The 22,859-nt window shown below is 37.7% G+C and overlaps 2 protein-coding genes across 3 annotated transcripts; one reads left to right on the top strand and one right to left on the bottom strand.

Annotated features, from left to right (window-relative positions):
• Positions 1 to 2,060: 2,060 nt before the first annotated feature.
• On the bottom strand, positions 2,061 to 11,495 carry hscb (HscB mitochondrial iron-sulfur cluster cochaperone). Its single transcript, XM_042000659.1, has 6 exons — positions 11,017 to 11,495; positions 10,799 to 10,895; positions 7,349 to 7,438; positions 7,059 to 7,203; positions 2,459 to 2,506; positions 2,061 to 2,312 (listed from the first exon to the last, which is right to left on the bottom strand). The coding sequence occupies exons 1-6, from the start codon at positions 11,382 to 11,384 to the stop codon at positions 2,218 to 2,220; spliced, it is 843 nt and encodes a 280-aa protein (XP_041856593.1). The 5' UTR covers positions 11,385 to 11,495; the 3' UTR covers positions 2,061 to 2,217.
• A 73-nt stretch (positions 11,496 to 11,568) lies between these two features.
• lrrc8ab (leucine rich repeat containing 8 VRAC subunit Ab) lies at positions 11,569 to 22,658 on the top strand. 2 transcript variants are annotated; one of them, XM_042000642.1, is made up of 4 exons: positions 11,569 to 11,686; positions 12,292 to 12,493; positions 16,208 to 18,326; positions 18,460 to 22,658. In XM_042000642.1, the coding sequence occupies exons 3-4, from the start codon at positions 16,215 to 16,217 to the stop codon at positions 18,733 to 18,735; spliced, it is 2,388 nt and encodes a 795-aa protein (XP_041856576.1). In that variant the 5' UTR covers positions 11,569 to 11,686; positions 12,292 to 12,493; positions 16,208 to 16,214; the 3' UTR covers positions 18,736 to 22,658. The 2 variants fall into 2 exon arrangements, with proteins under 2 accessions (XP_041856576.1, XP_041856577.1); XM_042000643.1 differs by lacking the exons at positions 11,569 to 11,686; positions 12,292 to 12,493 and adding an exon at positions 12,991 to 13,069.
• The last annotated feature ends 201 nt before the right edge of the window (positions 22,659 to 22,859 follow it).

Below are 22,859 nucleotides of genomic sequence, written 5' to 3'. Positions count from 1 at the left end.
AAAGGAAAGATGGAGATTTGTTTATTTGGAGTGGAGTGAAAAATTGCCTCTATAGGCTGCACATATTGTATATTTTCCAAATTCAAACCATGTATTTTGGATGACAAATGTAAATGTTACTCTTTTTTGTGCCTAGACCTATCAAGGCCGAGTGAAAATAAAACCAGCAACAGTGTTTTTTTATGTCAAGTTTTGCATTCCGCCTTTTTTTCTGCTTATTCTTTGTCAAAATTCTTGCATCCAATGTAAAAGAATCCTAATGTTTTTTATTTTTTTAAGGAATTTTTGGTGTTTTTCTCAACATGTGCCATGTAATGTTAGTTTACATTACATGGCACTTACATGGTAAGATCAGGCGCTATATTAGTCAACTTGGAACTGCTAAGCTAAGCTAAAGAACTACAGATTATAGGTTTTTCTTGAGCAGGGTTTATCCGCTCATCTAATTCTCCTAACTTCATAAAATGTCAGTGTTAGTAGTGAGAACATTTAAATACCTGTACATAATGTACAAATGTTTTACAAGTTAAGTTTTTATTTATTTGTCCACAAAGACTTTGTTTTTTTGTGTTACTTTTGAGTCTTAGATGTTAGTTATTGTCTTAGACACCTTTAAGTTTATTGATGTGATGTTTTTATTGTTTCTTTTGTGCAGGAGTGCATTTTAAGCCAAGCCAAATTTCTCCCAAGAGAGACAAATTAAGAAACTTGAATCTTGAATCGACCGACTGCACCTTAACTGCTCAACACTTCAACAGCTGCTGTTGTTTGTGTCGTCTTCTTCATGTTGACCTAAGTCATTCCTGAAAGTGCAAGGTAATGACATGTAGCTACTTCTTTTGCCAAGCTTTTCAATCCAAGTCAATTTCACAGCTCGGCTGTAGCGAGTTTTTCTCTATTTCGTCTCTTTCAAACTCAATTTGAAGAGTTCTGCGAGAAAGCATTGCCCTCACTGTTTGCTGATCACTTTTTCTCATTAATTTAAAGCCACCGTAGATGGCTTCCGATTACGGCATGAATAATAAATAGGTCTGTTAGTCTCCTTGTGGTGGAAAAGGCCCTATTTAATTCACTGTCTTCCCAAGTGTATCAGCCTAACAGCTTCTCAACTGAGAAAGAAAAAAAAAACAGCCTCAGACACGACATTGTTGTTCTAGACTTAATAAACAACCAGTCAGGTTGAGTTACAATGGGATATTTCAGTGGCTGTTACACGCAGTACAGCAGTATTAATATGACACTATATAGCAAAACAATATAGTTTAAGGGTTTGATACATTTCTCATATGATATGTAAGCTGATACCTTATCAGATTATGGTACTTTTCCCATATTTCAGGGTGTATCTGTTTCTTAGATCAAAACCCATGATGTGATTTGAGCTTCAATTTGAATGTAATTAAAGATTATGCCAACTTTCCCCAATGGTATTGAAAAAAAGTTTCAAGTAAAATGAGACAGACAAGAGGGTAGATGAATTTACATTTTGATGCATCTATCAATGTGCTGCAGGCATGAATGTACACACATTTCAATACCTCATTTTCTGAGTTTTAAATTACTGAGATCACAGATGTTTGGCTCATCGAGTAATCTTCAGTCAGTGGGGTTCTCCTGATTATCATAGCATTAATGCCACATATGAAGCCACCATTAATAATTCAAGACCTTGTCTACCTCAATTAAGGACCTCCCTTAGGTCTGGTATCATATCCTGTTTGTACAAATTGTAATGCTCTTCTGCAGGATGATTGTGAAGGTGCTATGTCTCCACCTAAAGGTAACCTGAGGAACTGACTAACAGCTCTGTGTGTGTCCCTCATGACAAAATCCTGAACTGATAGGCAAGATAATCACATAAACACTCTGAGCACCATTTAAATCAGAGGCAATTATTGATATCCGCCTCATTTAATGACACATTAGTAACAAGTAGATATGATTAGGCTTGAGAAATTAGTGAATGTGAAGAGAGGCAACATATGCATTTCAATTATAGCCATATATATTTATACTTTTAATCTGAAAAAATTAACATTCTCAGGAAAAAATACCACTAATAACCGTTGCATATAACTATAATTTATTTTATTCAACTACTTAAACAATAAAATGAGATAAACCCAACACTGATGTACAATAATTTGTGCAAACTATACAATGATTTTTAAAGTGGCTATAAAATATTAAATTAAGTCACACAAAATGAGGAAAACCTCACATAAATCCAGAGAGTTTTTCCTTCACTTTCTCCTCAATGTTTGCATGGTATTTCATTTTTGCAAGAAGTGTTTTGGCAGCGTGAAGCTCTCCTGAAAGAAAAAAGGGTGAAATAGAAAGTTTAATCAGTGACTCATTCAGTGACTTAAAGGGAAACCTTGGCATAGATTATGAAACAAACAAAAGGAACAAGTGGGAGGAATAGATAATGTTTTAGTGAAACATCTGAATATAGTACCTTTACGAAGGGCAACATCTATCTGCTCCGTCAAGTCTGCAAGTTTTCCTGCAGGGGAGAAAAATACAGTTCTGGTTCTGCATGTGTAAACAATGCAAAGGCACAGATAGTATGATGCTAGCTATTCCTAGTAACTCAACAGCATACTACCTTCCAAGACTACCTGCTCGATTTGAGGCAAACAAACCACAACAGACAAACCAAAGGTAGAAACTTTAACATGGTTTACACTATGCAACCTATTCATTGTTTATGACCAATCTACAAATTTTAGTTATGCTAAAGATTTCATGGTATTACATCTCATTATTGATTCTGTTTATGGTTAGCCCTTTAATAGCATTTTAGAATTAATTTAATGACATTATGTAATCAACTTTCCACTTGTAACTGCTGTTGCTTAAATACATAGGCTGTAATTAAAAGATGTATGTAACCGCCAGGATTGAGACTTAAATTTCATGAGCAGGTGTCTAAAAGTACAATAACACTGGCTCCAGTTGACTCTCATGATACGGAAAGTCAGCACATTTTTCTAAACACGTTATCATGAAGTCATTTGAAAGGGACGTTTTAAAGGTTTTAAAGGCACTTTGTCCAATCTGATCTTCTGTATTACTCTCCACCTCTACATTAGTCTAAATTAGGGATTTTCAAACCAAATGCCGAACTTAAGACTTCAAAATGGTTGTTCACAGTCCAGTAGATGATGTCATGATGGTACCATACTATGATTTTCCCACAGTATGACTTTAAGTGTTTGGACACACCTGCTATTCATTTTAAACTGACACAACATAAGTTTCTGACCTTAAAACTTTGATTTTGAGTCATTTTGATGGCACAATAACATTCATTATGCACATTCCTGGACCTGTCATTGCTCTACAACCTGAGGCTGAGAAACCGCACTTACAAATTTTTTTCTCCCCCATCCCAGGGCATCACGTGACTGCTCTGTTTGCTTTACAGCACACTGGGTGACACTGGGTATCAACACACTGGCCGTTTTGAACATGCACCATGGCTAATTCAACAAATAAACAGAAGAGGACATTAAACGAAGAAGTGAGGAAAAGAAAGAGAGAGAGAAGAGACAGAGCAAGAGATAAGACAAGAAGCAACATTGGACTGACTGTGACTGGAGAGAGTTCAGAGAAGAGACAGGATGCACGACAGATGCCAAATTATGCTTTGTTATGGGGCCCCAGAATGAAGGGATCGATCATTTCCGCAGTACAGTTTTAGGTGGGCATGCATGTCCAAATTGTAGGCTGGTTGGTTGTTTGGTTGGTAATGCATGGATACAAAAGAAGTGCAAAACACAAAATAAAAAAATAAAAAATAAAATAGTAATATATACAAACAATGAATATACAGTATATGGTGAAATATCTGGAAAACTGACTTTTATTACACATTTTTTGTGTGTGTAGGGTGACATTTCGCATTGTCAACAACTGTTGACACCTGTTTAAAATGTGTATCTCTCTTATAAGACGATTTAACATGCAACTAAATTCATCTGGTAAAATATGAATCAGGAACTTAAAAAAAACAAAACAAAACAAAACAAACAAAAAAAATACACAATTGGTTTAATTTGATGGGATTCAATGTTATTGGTTTGAAATCAAATATATACAGTTTAATATGTAAATAAGTGTATCTTATTTACTATCCATTCATCCATGTTCTTGTGCAGATTGTTTCAAGGACCAGGTCACGGGGACAACATTCTGGGAAAAGATCCCTACATCTCCTTCTCTCCTGCCACCGTTCGATCTCTTCTGGAGGGGACTCAATGGCATTCCCAAGCCAGTCAGAATATAAACACTCCAGCGAGTCCTGGGTCTGCCCCGAGGCCTCTTCCCCATGGGACATGTCCAAAACATCTCTCTTGGTAGGAATTCAGAAGAGCCTGACCAGATACTTTACAGATTCTTTTTAATGCACACATGCTTTAGAGATAGTATCTTTTACTATACTTCTGATATATGTGTAGTATCACATTACCAAAGCAGGCGCAACCACATTTTAAGTTTATAAATCTGGGGTAATAAATCAAAGAATGGATGTTGTAATACCTTTGTCATCCATGTGTTGTGACTGAAAAACTTTTCATTATCTGTGCCCTGTGCTAGCTGTATTAGCATCCATATGATTCAACATGACATCTCAAAAGATAAGTGTTCAGATCTGTCACGTTACTTCTTAACTCAAGGAACACTAAACAGACCCTTGCCCAACATTCCCTTATTCTCATAAAATCCAAATAACTCCCAAACTTTTAATCTCAAGGTGAATTGTACACTGACTTATCCTCATTGGGTTGACAAACATGTTCTATGTTACTTTGCAAACTGTGATAGGCGCATAAATGCTGCTTCCTTTGCTAGATCTGAGCAGTACAATCCAGCCCACATATGTTTAGTAATGCTGCTTTCCCGCTCATACATTTCATTGTAACAGCCTTGACTCTGAGCAGGATCTGCAGCAAAACCTTCTTCAACTGAATTTTAATGACAGACTTAGCCTATTTTATGGTTTAATAATACCTTATATTCGATCAAGGAGCCCATGTACCAATATATTTACTTCTTTGATGTTAAAAGCGGATCTTTACACCCAACATATATATATCTCGAAAAACGAAGTTTGTTTTCTTGAGATAACGAGATGATTAAGGTGTGCTTAAAAGTAAGTGTGTGACACCTGATTTTAATGATCAAAACAGAGCCCATGACAGCTGATGGGAGGGGCTACAGTCATGGTTTAGATGTGTAATTATGTGAATGAGTGACTGGTAGAACTTAACAGTTAGACACGTTGCAATTTCAGCCTTTGTCAGACCTGATAGAAGTAAAACTGGACATATTGATCAGTGATGGATGTTGCTCAATCTGACGTCAGCTTGCGTCCGTTGCTGTACTGAGGCATCCCAGTACAGGGGAACCTGTGTGGAATTTGCATGTTCTCCCCATGTATGCATGGGTTCTCTCCCGGCTTCCTCCCACAGTCCAAAGACATGCATGTTAGGCTGATCTGAGTCTCTAAATTCTCGCTAAGAGTGACTGCGAGTCTGACTGAATGTTTGTCTTTCTGGGTTGGCTCTGTGATGGACCAGGAGCAGTTCCAGCCCCCTCGTAACTGTGCATTTGGAATAATCCGTTTTCTCGAGAAAACTAAAATTTTCCCATTATCAAGAGAAAGTGAAAAAACATGCAAGCCTAGCTGCTTTCGCAACATCTATATATATATATATATAAAAACTGTCCCCTCGCCCTCCGTGGGCGGTCTCTCATCCATCCAAGCTTGGGTCCTCTACCAGAGGCCTGGGATCTTGAGGGTTCTGCGCAGTATCTTTGCTGTTTCTAGGACTGCACTCTTCTGGTCCGAGATGTCTGAGGTTTGTCCTGGGATCTGCTGTAGCCACTCTTCCAGTTTGGGTGTTACTGCCCCGAGTGCTCCGATGACCACGGGCACCAATGTTGCCTTCACTTTCCAGGCCATCTCAAGTTCTTCTTTCAGGCCTTGGTATTTCTCCAGTTTCTCATGTTCCTTTTTCCTGATGTTGCATTAGCTTGGTATTGCGATGTCAACCACAACGGCTTTCCTCTGCTGTTTGTCCATCACCACAATGTCCGGCTGGTTTGCCATTACCATTTTGTCGGTCTGGATCTGGAAGTCCCACAGGATCTTAGCTCGGTTATTCTCTACCACCTTCGGAGGTGTTTCCCATCTTGACCTCGTGGCTTCCAGTCTGTACTCCGCACAGAGGTTTCTGTACACTATACCAGCCACTTGGTTATGACGCTCCTTGTAAGATTTCCCTGCCATCATCTTACACCCTGCAGTTATGTGCTGGATTGTCTCAGGAGCCTCTTTGCACAGTTTGCACCTGGGGTCTTGTATGGTAGATCTGGGCCTCTATTGCTTTGGTGCACAAGGCCTGCTCCTGTGCAGCTATGATTAATGCCTCTGTGCTGTCTTTCAGTCCAGCCCTTTCTAGCCATTGGTAGGATTTCTCGATATCAGCCACTTCAGCTATCTGTCGGTGGTACATCCCATGGAGGGGCTTTTCCTCCCATGATGGTTCCTCCATCACCACATGATCTGTTTTCTGCTGCTTGAGACATCCACCAAGCACTTCGTCCGGTGAGGCCATACATATGTATGTGTGTGTGTGTATATATATATATATATATATATATATGTGTGTGTGTGTGTGTTACTGAGACATAATCATAACATTTTATCTTATTTTATCTCATTCTCTGTAGCTTCTCCGATCTGAACAGCCCTTGTACTTTATGTGGGATGGTCATGATGATGGTAGGTGTTGTTACAGTGGACAATTTGATGATTGCAAACCAAGGATTAGGCAACAAGAAAGTACTTCAAGCAAAAATTATTTTATGTCTATGTATCAAAGATTTAAAAAGAAAAACAAGATTAAGAAGCCTATATATCTGAAGGATACTTAAAGTACATGGACTTGCTCCCTTCAACTTCTGTGTTATCAATAATCAACATTAATGCATCTATATATATATATATATATATATATATATATATATATTTTTTTTTTTTTTTTTACCTTTGGCGTCTTGGCCGATCTTATTGGCTTCTTCTGGAGTCTGTGCCTCATCAAGTGCTTCATTGATCTCCATCAGCTCCATTAGAAAGTCTGAATCAGCCCCAGAGTCAGTGCCCTCTTCCAGACGCAGTCCCTCGAGTTCCAGCTAAGACATGATATAGGAGTCTATCAAGCTCAGCTTCACCTTGTAATGTACTCTTGACTGTCAGATGGTGAAGATCAAGAAATCGGATGGGTACAGCTCTAAGTTACAAAAATAAACTATACATAATAAGTAAACTTAAACTCACCATATACAGACCACGACTCAAAGGCTTCAGCAGAGTCCTGTATGCCTTGTTCACAAGAGCTGACTGGCTTTCTGAAAACTCACGTTCTTTCTGCAAAAGATGAATCTGTTAAGTAAATTTTTAATGTAGGCTAGCTCAGTCACCATCATTCATAAAAAAGGAATGACTGCTTGCATTGTAATGATTTGCAACAAAAATGCTATTCAGTTTTAAACAACCTATATTCACAATGTCCACAGATAAGCATCAAAATTTGACTAAAAGGAATAACTTCTGAGCTTACCATCCCAATTTCTACCACTGTCAAGCACCAAATCCTTGGCAATACTGACAATTAGGTGTATAACATACAGCAACTCTTTTGTAGTGTAGAAGTTTGGGACCCTTCCCAAGATGCAAGTGTGAGTTTGACATGACAGATGTGTGGAAACGAGGCAGGGAGGAAAATATCTTGGAAATGGTTGGCAGATCTGAGTACATTTTGCAGCTATCAGGTCTGTCAGCTCTGGTGAAAATCAATAGTTTATCACTCTGACCTATGAGCCTGTCATGTGAAGCTTTTTCTATAATAACAACAAGTGCAGATGGTGTCTGCATTGTACAGTTGTATAAGAAATGAGCTTTATATATGTATGATGAAAATCCCTAAAGCTGAAGGATGCCTTAACCCATAAAAAATGACAAGAAGTGGTAATAAATGAAAGGGAATCAAGATAATATTGGACTGGTTGTGTGTGATGAATTTCTGCCGTAATCACACAGTTCCTTAATCTGCTGAATTTCAGTTTAGCTTCCATGTCATAGCATGACAACATCCTGTGCTGGGATTTCCTCTTAAGTGTACAAAATAAATGATATGTAAGCAATATATCCTTCTCAATCTTGTGCTCATAATTTTTACTCTTCTAGACTGCCATGCATTTTTCTTAATGATCTACAAGGATACTGGATTGTGCTAAAAGGTACCAATTTGTATAAAACTGTACCCTTCCGTAAGCACTTTTTACTTTGAACTGCAGAGATCCATTTAGATATGTCTTATTACATTTTTTTAACATAGGCCCAGCTGCAAAATGCAAAGCAAAATACAATGATTTAGACAAAAGTTAATTCTCTTGATCATTTATGGCACACTTAAAGTGTGTAAAAAGGTATTTATCTACAGAGAACCTTTCCCACTGCCTGTATTGTCCTTATTTTTTATTTTTGTTGTGTAACGGATGTTCTTTAATTTAGCCTTTTGACAGTGGGTACTTAAACTTTAACACATCCAGGGTGTTGGGGAGGGGGGTTCTTGTAGTTATCATGCCTAGAAAAATGTCACAATTGACATCACAACTGGTATCAACTTGGTAAGTGAATCCAGCCAAAAGGTTGCTAAAAAGTCAAACTATAATCACCACCTCATCATTGACCCATGCATGAATCTGTGTTGCTCAAGTGCTCTTCAGGTAGTGCCAGTCTTTCCTTTAAAGGTACAGTTTATAAGAATTACTGGCATCTGGTAGTAAGAATCACAGGATCACAGGACTCAGTGACTACAGGCTGGTGGCGCTCCCTCCCGCCATATGGACAGCTTCTTCCCCTCTGCTATCAGACTCATAAACACTAAATCAGCTACTCAGTATTGGACTCATGGACACCAACCAACTCTGCCATTTGCACTGCAATATTTGCACTATGTGGTCCACTTCACACTCACACACTAGTTTAGTTATACTGTCTTTATTGCATGCCCTTATTTATTTCCATGTTCTATGTTGCACCATTGCACCAAGAAAAATTCCTAGTCTGTGAAACCTTCACTGACAATGGCAATAAAACTGATTCTGATTCTGAATGTGCAAAGCAATGACTTCAAATGCCAAGCACAGGTGTGAATAGATGGAGGCCATCAGTGGCCAGAACTCTTCCAGACATACGCATGTTTTCATCTGGGAGTGGATCCAGTGACTTCAGGTGTAGTGATTACTGCATTACAAGTGCCTGTTAAGGTGGTATTTAGCTCAAACGCTGCTCTAGCACCTACTGAATAAAGCGGGTACTGCAGTTTAAATGCTCAAAGGACTCTCACTTCACACACATAGCTGTTTGTTCTTTCTGAGACACTGAGGTAAAAACTGCGGCATACAGTAAATATGGCAGCTGCTAGAAAATAGATATAGTTCATTCTAAAAGAATATAAACAGTTGTTTTAGTGACGTGATTAGATACTAATAGAAACACAACTTTTAATGATATATTAAAGGTTTCTGTTACTGACCTCTGATTTTGTTACACTTTGCACCGATAGGAGGCAGCTTGAGCTCTATCTACAGGAGTAAGATGTTGCTGTACATCATATACAACTAGGCCCAGAAATATTTTGGCAGTAACACAATTTTTATGATTTGGGCTCTGCATGTCACCACATTGGATTTGAAATTAAACAACGGATTGGTAATTTAAGTTCAGACTTTCAGGTTTAAGTCAAGGGTAACATCCTACAAATCATTTAAGAATTGCTGCCATTTTTATGCAAAGTCTCCTCATTTCAGGGGCTCAAAAGTAATTGGACAAACATTACTGTAAATAAAATGTTTATTTTTACCACTTTGTTATTCCCAAGTTCACCAGTGCACTCTCTTTCTCTTAAAATGTACTAAACTGCTGTTTTAGTCAATCCTAACATTTCTATCTCTCTGATGGATTTCCTCTTTTTTCCAGATGAAGGGTGGTCTGTTTCACATCCACTGAGAACTCATTTGACTGCATGTTGTGGGTTCACAGATTGATTTTTTACTTGGTGATTGATGATGGATTAATGAGGAAATACTTTAATTACTTTTGGTCCCTTGAAAAACAGGCACGAACATATTGAATAATTGCAATTCCTAAACATTTCCTCCAATTTGAATGTAAATACCCTTAAATTAGAGCTGAGAGTCTGCATTTTAAGCACATGTTGATTAAAATACTGTATCTTGAATATGTTTTGGTAAACAGCTAAAATAACTAAACTTATGTCAGTGTCTGAATATTTATGTGCCTGAAATTAATATTTGCATACCACTTTCTTAGAGAAATCCACATATCTACTCTAACAGTAGTTCTCATATAAGTGAAGATTGGAAAGTAGAGTTGCTGGTCTTTTTTTATATTCCACAAACTTGTTTGCCTTGACATAGTTTGCTTTTGTAGCCTAATATAGGGAAAGCTGTGGACTTAAACTTGCAAGGGTATTTCTGTTTTTTTAAACTGTTCCTTTAGCTTTACCTAGAGTTATTCCTGTAAGCCAAATCCCAATAAATCATGCTTATAAAACATAAAAGTACAATCAAGTGAACTTGTGTGGACAAAGGGTCAGTCCCAAATTCCTGTGCCACAGGAACTAGATAGGATAGCCTTCATTGACTCATGGATTGTTTCACTCAGCTTATCTCTGTTCACCTCACATCATCCCCTGCCTACCACAGATTTCTGGCTGAAGTTGTCTGGATGAAGAGACCGCTGGAGCTGCAAGTATCTTGTCTGAAGCTTTTGTGTGTCCAACGTGAATGTGTAGTCACTGTAGAAAAATTGTAATAAAGAAAAAATGGTAACATACTGAGGTTTTTTTCTCCTCAATGATGTAGTTTACAGAAACGCTTACGGGAATATTGGGATGTAATTGAGGACATAATACTCACCAGTCCATTATCTTAAAATAGGATGTCCCTTCTTCAGGGGGCTGGATTATATTACATGAGTTACAGAAGAATGCAGGTGTTTTGTCAAGAAGTTGCTTACAGTTCCAACAGTTCAATTTAACTTGACTTGAGTAGCAACACCTAGATAAAATGGCTTGCTTTGTGTAGTTAAATAGTCCTCTTTCCTTATCCAGCAGCGCTCTGAAGTACATATTGCTGGGCCATATGACCTTATAAAAGCTGGTAGACACACAGTGTACTGAACATGTAACAGCTTTAGGAATAGACAGGCGGTTCGTCATCACCCAGTGGGAGTGCAGAACTCTCCGAGATGAGCATATAATCCGTAGGGAGCTTACTGAAAACATTCCGGAAATTGAAATATTCTATTTACTGTTTTGTATTCAGTCAATTTATGACGAGAAAAGAAACCCTTCTGATTCAAGACATCTCATTTCCCGAAAAGTAGAGGAAGAAGTCTTCTTCTACGTTTACTACGCACCACAGTGCCACCGCTCGGCCTGATGATGTATTCAGCAAAGAAGAGTTGTCTCGAGGTAGCTGAAAAGCATTAGGTAGCTAGCCTAGCTGCTAGTACCAGCAAATGCAATTTGTTAACAATAGTTTGTATTAAAGTAACGTTCGATTTGAATGAAGCCCATCATACGATGTAAGTTAAAGACCCCAGCCATTCTGATACATATGCGATATATATAATCGTCGCATGAAGTCAAGCGTTTGGTAGGATGTAAACTTCCAATGACATAAAAGAACCGCTGGTCAACACGTAGCTGAGTTAGCTTAGTAGCTAATGATAAGATAGCTTAGTTTGCTAACAGGTTTTAATAGCAAATACGCTCGTGTCGGTGCTGACAAGTACGCCAACGTGCTTGCCATTTGATATTTTATCAGACACCAGGGTGCTTTCTTTAAGTTAATGTGTGTCGCTGTCAAATGGTTTATAAAAATTGGCCCATCTTTAACTTTCTCTTGAGTACCCGGCTCAGCTACTTAGCCAGATGACATAGTCATCTTGGGTTACCGTTACCAGCGGTGACTGATGCATGGTGTACGCAGCCCATTAAATAATGTAGCTTATGAATCTACAATAGTCTCGGGCAAAACAAGTCCCATAGGTCCTAAATTAAAATCTTAACTTGTAAAGTCGCTTGCGGTTAAATACATTGATGTATATTACTTTCTTTATTGACTTTGTTGAAGCATGTCATTCAGATAAGGAAACCACAATATCAATCTCTTCTATATGTTTTTCAGATCTCCTGTTAGACTGTATGGCGATGAAAGTGGAAATGGTTCATGAAGAGTGTTGGATACACAGAGACTGGCTGGTCCACCAGGGACATCTTCAGAGACTGGCGCGCAGATAACGCCTTCAAACTGGCTATTATATTTTACTGGGTGGATCTGGTGCTGCTACATCATCTCTCCATCCTGACATCTACATTGGACATGTTAGGTGTGTACAAATTTCTCAGAACTGGAGCCAGTGTATGTTTGCTTTCTTGGCCAAGGATCAGACTAGACGTCTCTAATTCTTGACTTTACAGTTTCCTAACAAAGTACAAGCTGTGATGAATGCCAGCTCTCGGTTCTTGTTGTGTGTGTGTTTTGGGGGTGGTCGGAGTGCAAAAGGTGACGGCAGAGTATTCCAGAGAGACACTGGTTGGAGACAGAAGCATCTGTAAGGTAAACAGGATCTCCTATTGAAGGTCGGGGGAGGTGCTTCTCAAGGCCCCCACAGACAATACTCTGGGTATTATTAACGGAAATGGCTAAGAATAGAGAGCAAGGGGAGCAAGGTGGCTCCTCTGGCGTTTTTGTTGTTTGGGTTAGACAAGCCAAAACGGAACATCATCTTTAGAAAAGTGACTTCTCTAGCTTACTTGTTGGGTGTGGTGAAGTTGTACAAGGCAAGAGGTTGATTTGAAGGGCTACAGCTGGCTCTGATAACAGCCGAGCTGGAAGGGGGAATAGTTGTGGCTTGCTCTTGACTGGTTATTAATGGCATTGTTGTGCTTTACAGTTTGGATTTGTAAGTAAAACTATTTTTCAACTCCATCAAGGCTTTTTTTTATTATTATGTTCACATAATTTGTTTATATATTATATCTATATCTATATATATATATTTATTTGAGCTATATTTGAAGTTAGCATGTCAAGTGCAGATTACATTTACATGTAGAGGAATTATCCCCAGTTAGCAGTTGATCAAAACCTTTATCATGCCTTAATTTTATTTTACAATTTCTGTATTTATCATAATACTATAATGTGTAAAATATCGATGGAAGAAATAACTAGTAAAAAATATCTCGTTTGAGCTAATTTGGAAATAACTACTAGAATATCATTGCACTGATGCATTTTCTTTTGTTTTACAGCAAGCCTGACTAATTAATTTGCTACATTACCCACTTTAGCCTTAAATGTATATAAGGGATAGATCCCTCTCTGATGCTTGACATGTTTATTTTGTTGAACTTGTATCACTACATCACCAAATGCTCATCCTCTTTAATGATATTTACATTTTAACTCATGATTTCCAACTAAAAATCATTAGTCTCCGTTCGTTTATTAAAGTATAAGAGTCATGAGGGTTTGATTTATTTATTTATTTTTTACTAACATCTTAATATAAAGGCTAGTCACTGATTTGGTTTGAACATTTGATTACATAGTTGCAAATTACATTTATTTGTGCAAATTTTCCCAAATCATTTGAAAACAAAATTACACAGGAAAGATTTGACTGACTTTGCACATTTAGCAGTATGATCATTTAGCTTAAAACCAAAACTAGTGTAATGGTTTGCAAGTATAATCATGCCAGTATAACATTGGAGGCTAATGGAAATGCAGTCCATCAGAAGGTGAATACCTTGAGATAAATGGATGTTACCACTAACTGTCCGCTCAGTTGTCATTGAACCCAACATGGAGAAAAATAAGACAAATCAGCAGGATTAAGAGTGAGAATCATATGTCAAATTTCATTGTAGTCGCAAAAGAGCAAATTTTCTGGAAGTTCTATGTTTTATATCATAAAACGTAATGACTTTACTGGTAATGTCAACTCAGATAATCATAACTTAATGTTTCAAGCCAAATGATGGATCAGCTCAATCCTTGGAATCAAAATCTTTGCCATTATGATGCATAAGTTACTGTTTTTCCACTTTTCTGAAGTGCATTTTAACATAGAAATGAACTTTCTCCAAAATCAGATTTTTTTTTTCATTTAAAATATTCATATTAATGTTGAAATTGGAACTTTTAATGTTCAGATCACCATTATCTGTACAGCACTTTGGGTACCCTGGGGTATGAGAAGGTGCTATAGAAATAAAGGTTGATTGATTGATTGATTATAAAGAAAATATTGATAGTGCAATGCATCGGCTAATAAAGATAAGTTTTAACTTTTTAAAGATGACACCTGCATGTTATTTTATCCCACATTTTGCCGTAAAGGGTGAAGTAAAATTTTATCATTCTGGTTTACCTTTTCAACATTTACTGTACTAGAACATATCTGTCCATTTTAGAATGAATTAATTATATTTTTTGTCTCTGTGGTTTGTCTGCTCCACTCTGACAGCAACTTCGGCTGTAGTTCATGGTTAGCAAATAACAATATGCAGGCTGAGTTGTTACTCTCTAAAATGCAGTGTTTTAGTCATTTATTTTTTCCTTATTTCCATAGTTAGGCTCCTTTTTTCACAGCCCTGTACTTTTACTTTTAAGGCATGGAGACGAGGCAAGGCAAGCTTATTTGTATAGCACATTTCAAGTACAAGACAATTCGAAGTGCTTTACATAAAACATTAAAGGCATTACAGCAGGATACAGGAAACAATACAAAGTGGATCTAAAAACAAACTAATAAAAGAAGTAAAATGAAATACCAGAAAAATAGATAGAATGCAAGAAATAAAAGTTAGTGTGAGGAATTAACAGTTGTTTTGATAAAAGGCAGCAAACAGAAAAGTTTTTAAACTCTGATTTAAAACTGCTGAGAGTTTCAGCAGACCTGCAGTTTTCTGGGAGTTTGTTCCACATGTGAGGAGCATAAAAGCTGAACGCTGCCTCTCCATGTTTAGTTCTGACTCTGGGAACAGAAAATAGACTTGATCCTGATGATCTGAGGGATCTGGTTGGTTCATAACAAACCTGAAGATCCTGAATGTATTTTGGTCCTAAATCATTCAATGCCTTGTAAACTAACAGCAGGATTTTTAAGTCAATTCTTTGACAGACAGGAAGCCAGTGTAAAGAACTGAGCACTGGAGTTATATGATCCACTTTCTTGGTCTTAGTGAGGACCCGAGCAGCAGCGTTCTGGACTAACTGCAGCTGTCTGATGGACTTTTATGGAGACATGCGAGGACAGCATTACAGTAGTCCAGTCTAAAGATAAATGCATGGACAGGTTTTTCTAAATCCTGCTGAGTCATCAGTCCTTTAATCCTTGATGTGTTCCTCAAGTGATAATAGGCTGACTTCACACCTGTTTTAATATAACTGCTAAAATTCAGAGGAACGAAAACTAAAAGTTGTTTCTGCTTGAAGGTAGGAGGGCGTTTGTAGTTTTTGCCCCTGTTAGTTTACTGGTTTTGACCATTAAAGAAAAGAACGGAATTTGTTTATTGTTATTTTTGAGACTGCTTTTTTTTACATTAGTAATTTCTCAGTTTATTAAATTTATAAGACACAAGTAGTTTTACGACAACTTTCTCTTTGTATTTTATCTCTATTCTTTTTCTTCATGATTGCTGCCCATGTATTCTTCACCTAAACTTCTTGGAAGAATTAAATGCAGACAAACAGACTTTTATATACTTTATTGATCGCTGGTTTGTTCTGCCATTACATTTTAAATGTTGTGCCTCTTATGACTTCTCCTTGAGAGCAAGATAAATCCTGTCTGTCTAACAACAATAGGTTTATTAAAATAGTACTCCTGTGTTTAGTCAAACAAGAAATGTGTGGTTATGGTTTTATGTGATTTTTCTTGTCAGCTTTCAAATGAACTACATGGAACTATCTAATATATTGTGTTTTAGAGACTGAACAAAAAAAAAAAATTTTTTTTCATGTTATACAGTTATGATTATGTCCTTATTTTATTATTTATTTTTTTTATTCTTATTCTCTTTCTCAACAGATAAGCCATGATCCCAATCACTGATCTGCGGTACTTTGTGGATACACAGCCAGCATACCGCATCCTGAAACCATGGTGGGATGTGTTCACCGACTACATCTCCATCGTTATGCTCATGATTTCGGTGTTTGGGGGAACACTGCAGATCACTCAGGACAAGATGATTTGCCTGCCTTGCAAATGGGTCGTTAATGAGACCTGCAAGAAGAATTTTAGTTCCAACCTTTCCAAGTCGTTGTTCTTGGAGCCCAAAGGGATCCAGTATGATCTGGATCGCCACCAGTACAACTATGTTGATGCCGTGTGCTATGAAAACAGATTGCACTGGTTTGCCAAGTATTTCCCCTACTTAGTATTACTCCACACCCTGATTTTTTTAGCTTGCAGTAACTTTTGGTTTAAGTTTCCTCGGACTAGCTCCAAACTGGAACACTTTGTATCCATCTTGCTGAAATGCTTTGACTCTCCGTGGACAACCAGGGCACTGTCAGAGACAGTGGTTGAAGAAAGTGATCCAAAACCAATGAAAATGAATGGCTCAATGGACCACAAGGAGTCTGTTATTAGCGAGGACGTCGAAGCGAGCGTTCCGATGCTCCAAAGGACAAAGACGCGCTTTGAGCAGGGCATTGTAGATCGAACGGAAACGGGAGTTTTAGACAAGAAAGAAGGAGAACAGGCAAAGGCTCTGTTTGAAAAAGTGAAAAAGTTTCGTATTCATGTGGAGGAAGGAGACATCGTATACAGATTGTACATTCGTCAGACTATTATCAAAGTAATCAAGTTCATTTTGATCATCTGCTACACAGGGTATTACGTGCATGATATTAAATTCAGCGTGGACTGTTCTGTAAATATAGAGAGCCTGACTGGTTACAGCGTATACCGTTGCGCTCACCCACTGGCTACACTTTTTAAAATTTTAGCCTGTTTTTATATTAGTTTAGTGGTGGTGTACGGTTTGATCTGCATGTACACGCTTTGCTGGATGCTTCGCCGCTCTCTGAAGAAGTACTCCTTTGAATCAATTCGTGAAGAGAGCAGCTACAGTGACATACCAGATGTGAAGAATGACTTTGCTTTCATGTTGCACATGATAGATCAGTATGACCCTCTGTACTCTAAACGCTTTGCTGTGTTCCTCTCAGAAGTTAGTGAAAATAAACTGAGGCAGCTTAACCTCAATAATGAGTGGACACTTGACAAGCTCAGGCAGAGGATAACTAAGAACTCTCAGGAGAAGTTGGAGTTGCACCTTTTCATGTTGAGTGGCATTCCAGATACAGTATTTGACTTAATGGAGTTAGAAGTACTCAAACTAGAGCTCATCCCAGATGTTACCATTCCCCCGATCATCGCTCAGCTGGTCAACCTTCGAGAGATGTGGCTTTATCACACGCCAGCCAAAATCGAAGCTCCAGCCTTGGCTTTTTTGCGCGAGAACTTGAAGTCTTTGCACATCAAGTTCACAGACATTAAAGAAATTCCTTTGTGGATCTACAGTTTGAAGAACCTCAGCGAGCTTCATCTGACGGGGAATCTTAGTGCGGAGAACAACCGTTACATTGTCATTGATGGGCTTCGGGAGCTCAAGAGGCTTAAAGTTCTACGTCTGAAAAGCAATCTCACCAAATTGCCTCAAGTAGTCACTGACGTGGGCCTGCACCTACAGAAGCTTTCCATCAATAACGAAGGCACCAAGCTCATGGTGCTCAACAGCCTGAAGAAAATGGTGAACTTGACAGAACTAGAGCTTATTCGCTGCGATCTGGAACGTATTCCACACTCGATCTTCAGTTTGCACAACCTGCAGGAGATTGATCTGAAGGACAACAACCTGAAGACCATTGAGGAGATCATCAGCTTCCAGCACCTTCACCGGCTAGTTTGCCTGAAGCTCTGGTACAACCAGATCGCCTACATTCCTATTCAGATTGGCACCCTGACCAACCTGGAAAAGCTGTACCTAAACAGAAACAAGATTGAGAAGATCCCCAGCCAGTTGTTTTATTGCCGCAAGCTGCGCTTTTTGGACTTGAGCCACAACAACCTAACCTACATCCCAACAGACATCGGCTTTCTCCAGAATCTTCAGTACCTGGCAGTAACAGCCAACAGGGTGAGTATTTTAATCACATCACTGTCTTTCCAGCTCTGTTTCTAGTATGTTGGAATTCATCTGTTAGGCTTGGCTTTCTGATAGAAATGATTGCTTACTTATTATACTCTTTCCATTGTTTTCCCATTAAAAGATTGAAAGCCTGCCAAACGAGCTGTTCCAGTGCAAGAAACTTCGCACATTGAACTTGGGAAACAATTGCCTGCAGTCTCTGCCTTCACGTTTTGGAGAGCTGACCGCACTGACTCAGCTGGAGCTGAGAGGAAACCGTCTGGAGTGTCTGCCTGTTGAACTAGGGGAGTGCAGACAGCTAAGGAAAAGCGGTCTTGTGGTGGAAGAAGATCTGTTCAACACGCTGTCCTCTGAGGTTAAGGAACAGTTGTGGAAAGCTGACAAAGAGCAAGCTTGAAGAGGTTTGTGAGTAAAAAACAAAAGACTGATCAAGTTGGTAAGGAGATGGGAAGAACGGCCACGATGTCCCAAAGGGATGCTGAAGCAGGCGGTGGTCTCACTGCAGTGTAAGGTTGTGCATCAAGAGCCAATGTCAGTTTCAATCAACCCAAATGCTGATGATTCTGGCAGGTTCTTGTTTTCAGTGAGTCTGTGGGTTTTTTCCCCCTCTTTTTTTTAAGATTTCTTTATGAAAACTTCTCAGGCATTTACATTTTAACCCAGTAATTATGCTTTTAAGCAATAATGTAGCAGTGCCATTGTGATCACAATCCTTTGTTTACAATATTTCTTTTTATGGCGTGGAGGTGAATATATAACTGTTGGCCAGTTTTGCTAAAACACACAAAACGATTACTGTTCAGAGCTAAAAACATAAGGCTTTTGTTTGGTCGAGATTATTACAACATTAACATGTTATATTAAATATAACTAAAATGTGGTCTTAGGAAACAGTAGCTAATTGTACCCTGAGAATCTTTCTTTATTTTAGTGACCATATATTAAACTAACTCCCATCTGCATCATAAAATTCAAAAATAACTTGTCCCAGACTTTTATTTTTTTCTTCGCCATAGAGAGGTAATCATAGCCTTCAGATACACTCAAATGTGCTGGGTTAAATGGCAAAATCTTTCAAATTTGACATAAAATCATGTCAGAGTGGTGGGTGTAGGTCTTTTTGTTTGCACGTAGTTTTGAGCAAACTTGGTAAAAGGAGGTTCCTGAGGTCATAAATGCAAGTGCTGTAAATAGAAATGAAAAGGAAAAAATAAGATTTTATTAATCACTGAAGGAAAATGATAAAATGAATCCTTCATGTGAAGATGTAGGAGTTGTCTTGAGGTTAATCTTGGCAGTGTGGCAGCTTGTGAAATGAGTGTGTGATCCTTACATGGAGGCAGAGTTTGGCAGAGACGATGGGTTGATGACCTCATTCTGGAAAAAGATTTATGTTTGGACTGTGAGTTTAATGAAAAGCAATTATTTTACTGCATGCTGTTATTGGCCCAACAGTACAAGTTTGTTAGCGATGCACCTTGTGAGGATACCGTTTTATGCTTTCTAGTTAGAACCGAGCCAAATCTGTTTCATGGCCAGTGCTGCATTTATGTTTTTTTCTTTGCAATTACTTGCACAAAACAAAATGTATACATCTGCGGAAAATGACGGGCAGGTTTGGAATAAGATGAGCTGTGATTGTATCATTAGATCAAATTTTATATGTATACAGGGTAAAACAGCTGATTGATGGAGCTTCTGGAATTCAGTAATGTGTTTGAAAGAAATTAACTTTCCTGAAACAATAGGTGATTTTTGCTCTTGTCAAAGAAAAAAGGTTTGTTAGGTCAGCAGAGTGTTGACAAATGACATGTTGGCCTTGTGTTTTAGGTTATAATATTTATACCTTGCTAGTATCATCTATTTCTTTGGTCTTTCTGAACTTCATTACAAAAATGGAGTAAAATGTACCTAAATTGCTCAGTAATGATGATTTCTGAAATTTAAACATTTAAAAAAAACAACCTGCATTTGCTGTAATGAAAAGAGAGAAAATGTTAAATGAAATTAATTTATACATGACAGACAGGAATCGGGGGTTCTACTTTTTATTTTTGAAGAGATGTCTGTCTGATTAGTTGCCTTAACGTCTATGTTTTCCTGTCATTCTTATGAATTTTTTGTTTTTGTTGTAGCTTCTGATGGGATGAAAATTATTGTACTTGTTACCGTCTCTTGATGAAGTTACTTCTCTATCAAATGACTTGACTACAGACCCAGATGTTGTTGGGAGAACTGGGACAGATCTGTTTGGCTCTGATGCTTCACTCGTCACTTCCTGTGGACTTTTCACAAGCAACCACTTTTGACTGTCACTATTTTACACAATTAAGACATTTAATGTCTCAAAGGGATTTTTTTTATCTTGTAAAGCTAGCTGTGCTAATTTTAATGTTAGATAAGCTACTGACCGTAGGTTTGACTCTTGTTGCCACATGCTACTGATAGAGGCAGCAAAATAGGGTGTAGAGTTTGTTTGATGAAGAAACAAGCTGAAATTGAGGATGAAGGTTAACTTTTTTTTTTCCTTTCTTTTTTTTTACTGATCTTGTGTATATATATGTGTGTGTGTCAGTACCAGTATACCTCTTGCAGAAAGTGGTTCCTGCCTGGGGAAAAACAAGAGTCAGTGTTAGAATTTAATCTTTTTAGTCTTACATGAAAATGACAGTGTTATCTTCTTGACTCACTAAACTGTCTTTAAGGCAGTTACCACTTTAAGTTGCTGCCTCATTGAAAGCGGGTTCTAAGTTCACTCATACAAGGCAGTAATAGCTTTTATTTATAAGTGTCATAGGTGTAACATCATTTGTATTGTTCTTTGATTTTTTTTTTTGGTTTTATTTGTTTATTTTCCGTTTAAAAAGTGTTCATCTGTTGGAAGATGTTTAGGTTTTGTTTGAGGATGACTTCTTTGGTTTTGTGGTTTTTTGCCACAGTGAGCAAAAATGATACTAATAAATGTGGACATCAAAATCAATGCACAGCTATGAGGCATCACAACACACTACAGGGGGTCTTGTGTTCACCTTGGGAAGAAAAGAAAAAATCTATATAGTTTAATGAACCCAAGTAAATAACAAAGCCTGGACAGTAGCAATATGCAATATTGTAACTTAACTGATTGAAAATCATAGAAAAACTTAATTCTATTAGCATGTCTTTGAGTAACATGTATTACTATGCTACGTTGTGCAATACTGCCTTTGTTGAAACTTCATAAAAGTAATGTTATTATTGTAAAGCACATTGGCATTCCTTTCTACTACTAGCATGGCAAGAATTTGGGTTTGAATAGATGATAGGAAATGTTTCTGTCCTAAAAGATGCTTTCGCACTGCAGCACCTTTCCCACAAGTTACACAAGTTTTGATTAAAGCAAAAATTTGTTGAAAAACTAACGTATACAAGTTGTATTTATGCTGGTATGGCAACAGAGTGACTGCCGGCCATGAGACTGGAATGGCACTAGATCAGTACTTATTTGTTCTTTTATTTTTAAATAAAACCTTAATCATTTCAACACGTTATGTCAGTACTAGCCCTCTTTTAAAGACAATCAGCTATTTTAATAAGAGACTTAAGAGGGAAAACTGAAAAACCTCACTTCAAAAGTCAAGTTTTGCCATCAGTATAACATATTGCTTTGTTTGCTAGTACATTTGTATCTATGTAGATTAGGTTTTGTCTCACATGGATTGTTTAAAGATTGTTTTCTGTATTTTCCCTCCTTTTTGTTTAACTTTGTTGTCATTGAGACAGCTCTAAGTGTTATAGTACAAGTCAATTTCTCAGGAAACCACTAGTATTCACCTATTGTTTGAGATAATTACTTTTTTTACACCTGATATTTGTATTAATTTAAGCAGTTGTAATAACATTTTATAAACATTTCTATACACTTTTTTTCTAGTTTATTGTGTTTAACATTGACTGCTGGTTTAAAACAAAACTTGGTTTAAGGTCAAATCTGTGCTTTTCATCAGTGATTAACTGAGCTGTATCATAATTGTGTCTTTACTATTGAGTCACACGGGTCAAGTGTGTGCATCTGTACTGTATGAGTTTTTGCATGATGGAGCATTCTTACCCTCCCCTTCCATGTTGGATCTTTTTGGGTACAAAACCATGATCATTGTTCCCATGGCCATTTATAATCACAATGCATAGACATGTTCTTTTTCTTTTGCCAAAAGTTACGTGAAGAATAAAATCATCAATGCAAGGATACAAACATAAACCATGCAGCAGTGTGTGAGTATTATATTTGAACACGTCTCATCACGTCCTCACCATTCTGAAGAGAAAAATAAAATAAACCTAGTTGACAAAATTTGTCCTGTTTTCTCATGTGTTTCTGATACAAATGTAAGTCATCAGCCCAGAAATGGCAACTGGTAGTTGAAATGTTTATTCTGGTTTTAATATCTTATTTAACATTTTGGGGTAGGGTGCCCCTTTTCACCAGTGGATCAAGCTGTAGTAATCATCTAGCCCACCAACAAGAAAAACTTGATCCCC

This window comes from Melanotaenia boesemani, chromosome 11 (genome assembly GCF_017639745.1).
Source record: "Melanotaenia boesemani isolate fMelBoe1 chromosome 11, fMelBoe1.pri, whole genome shotgun sequence".
Taxonomy (NCBI): Eukaryota; Metazoa; Chordata; class Actinopteri; order Atheriniformes; family Melanotaeniidae; genus Melanotaenia; species Melanotaenia boesemani.
Note: the sequence above shows the minus strand (reverse complement) of the source record. Positions and strands in the feature narration are given on the sequence as shown.

Coding starts and splice junctions, on each gene's coding strand:
- lrrc8ab (XM_042000642.1), top strand. CDS start 16,215: ATGATCCCAATCACTGATCTGCGGTACTTTGTGGATACACAGCCAGCA. Junction 18,327..18,459: donor TGGCAGTAACAGCCAACAGG/GTGAGTATTTTA, acceptor TCCCATTAAAAG/ATTGAAAGCCTGCCAAACGA.
- hscb (XM_042000659.1), bottom strand. CDS start 11,384: ATGTTTTCAGTAAGCTCCCTACGGATTATATGCTCATCTCGGAGAGTT. Junction 7,439..10,798: donor ACTTCAGCCAGAAATCTGTG/GTAGGCAGGGGA, acceptor CATCTTTTGCAG/AAAGAACGTGAGTTTTCAGA. Junction 2,507..7,058: donor GATCGGCCAAGACGCCAAAG/GTAAAAAAAAAA, acceptor TCTCCCCTGCAG/GAAAACTTGCAGACTTGACG.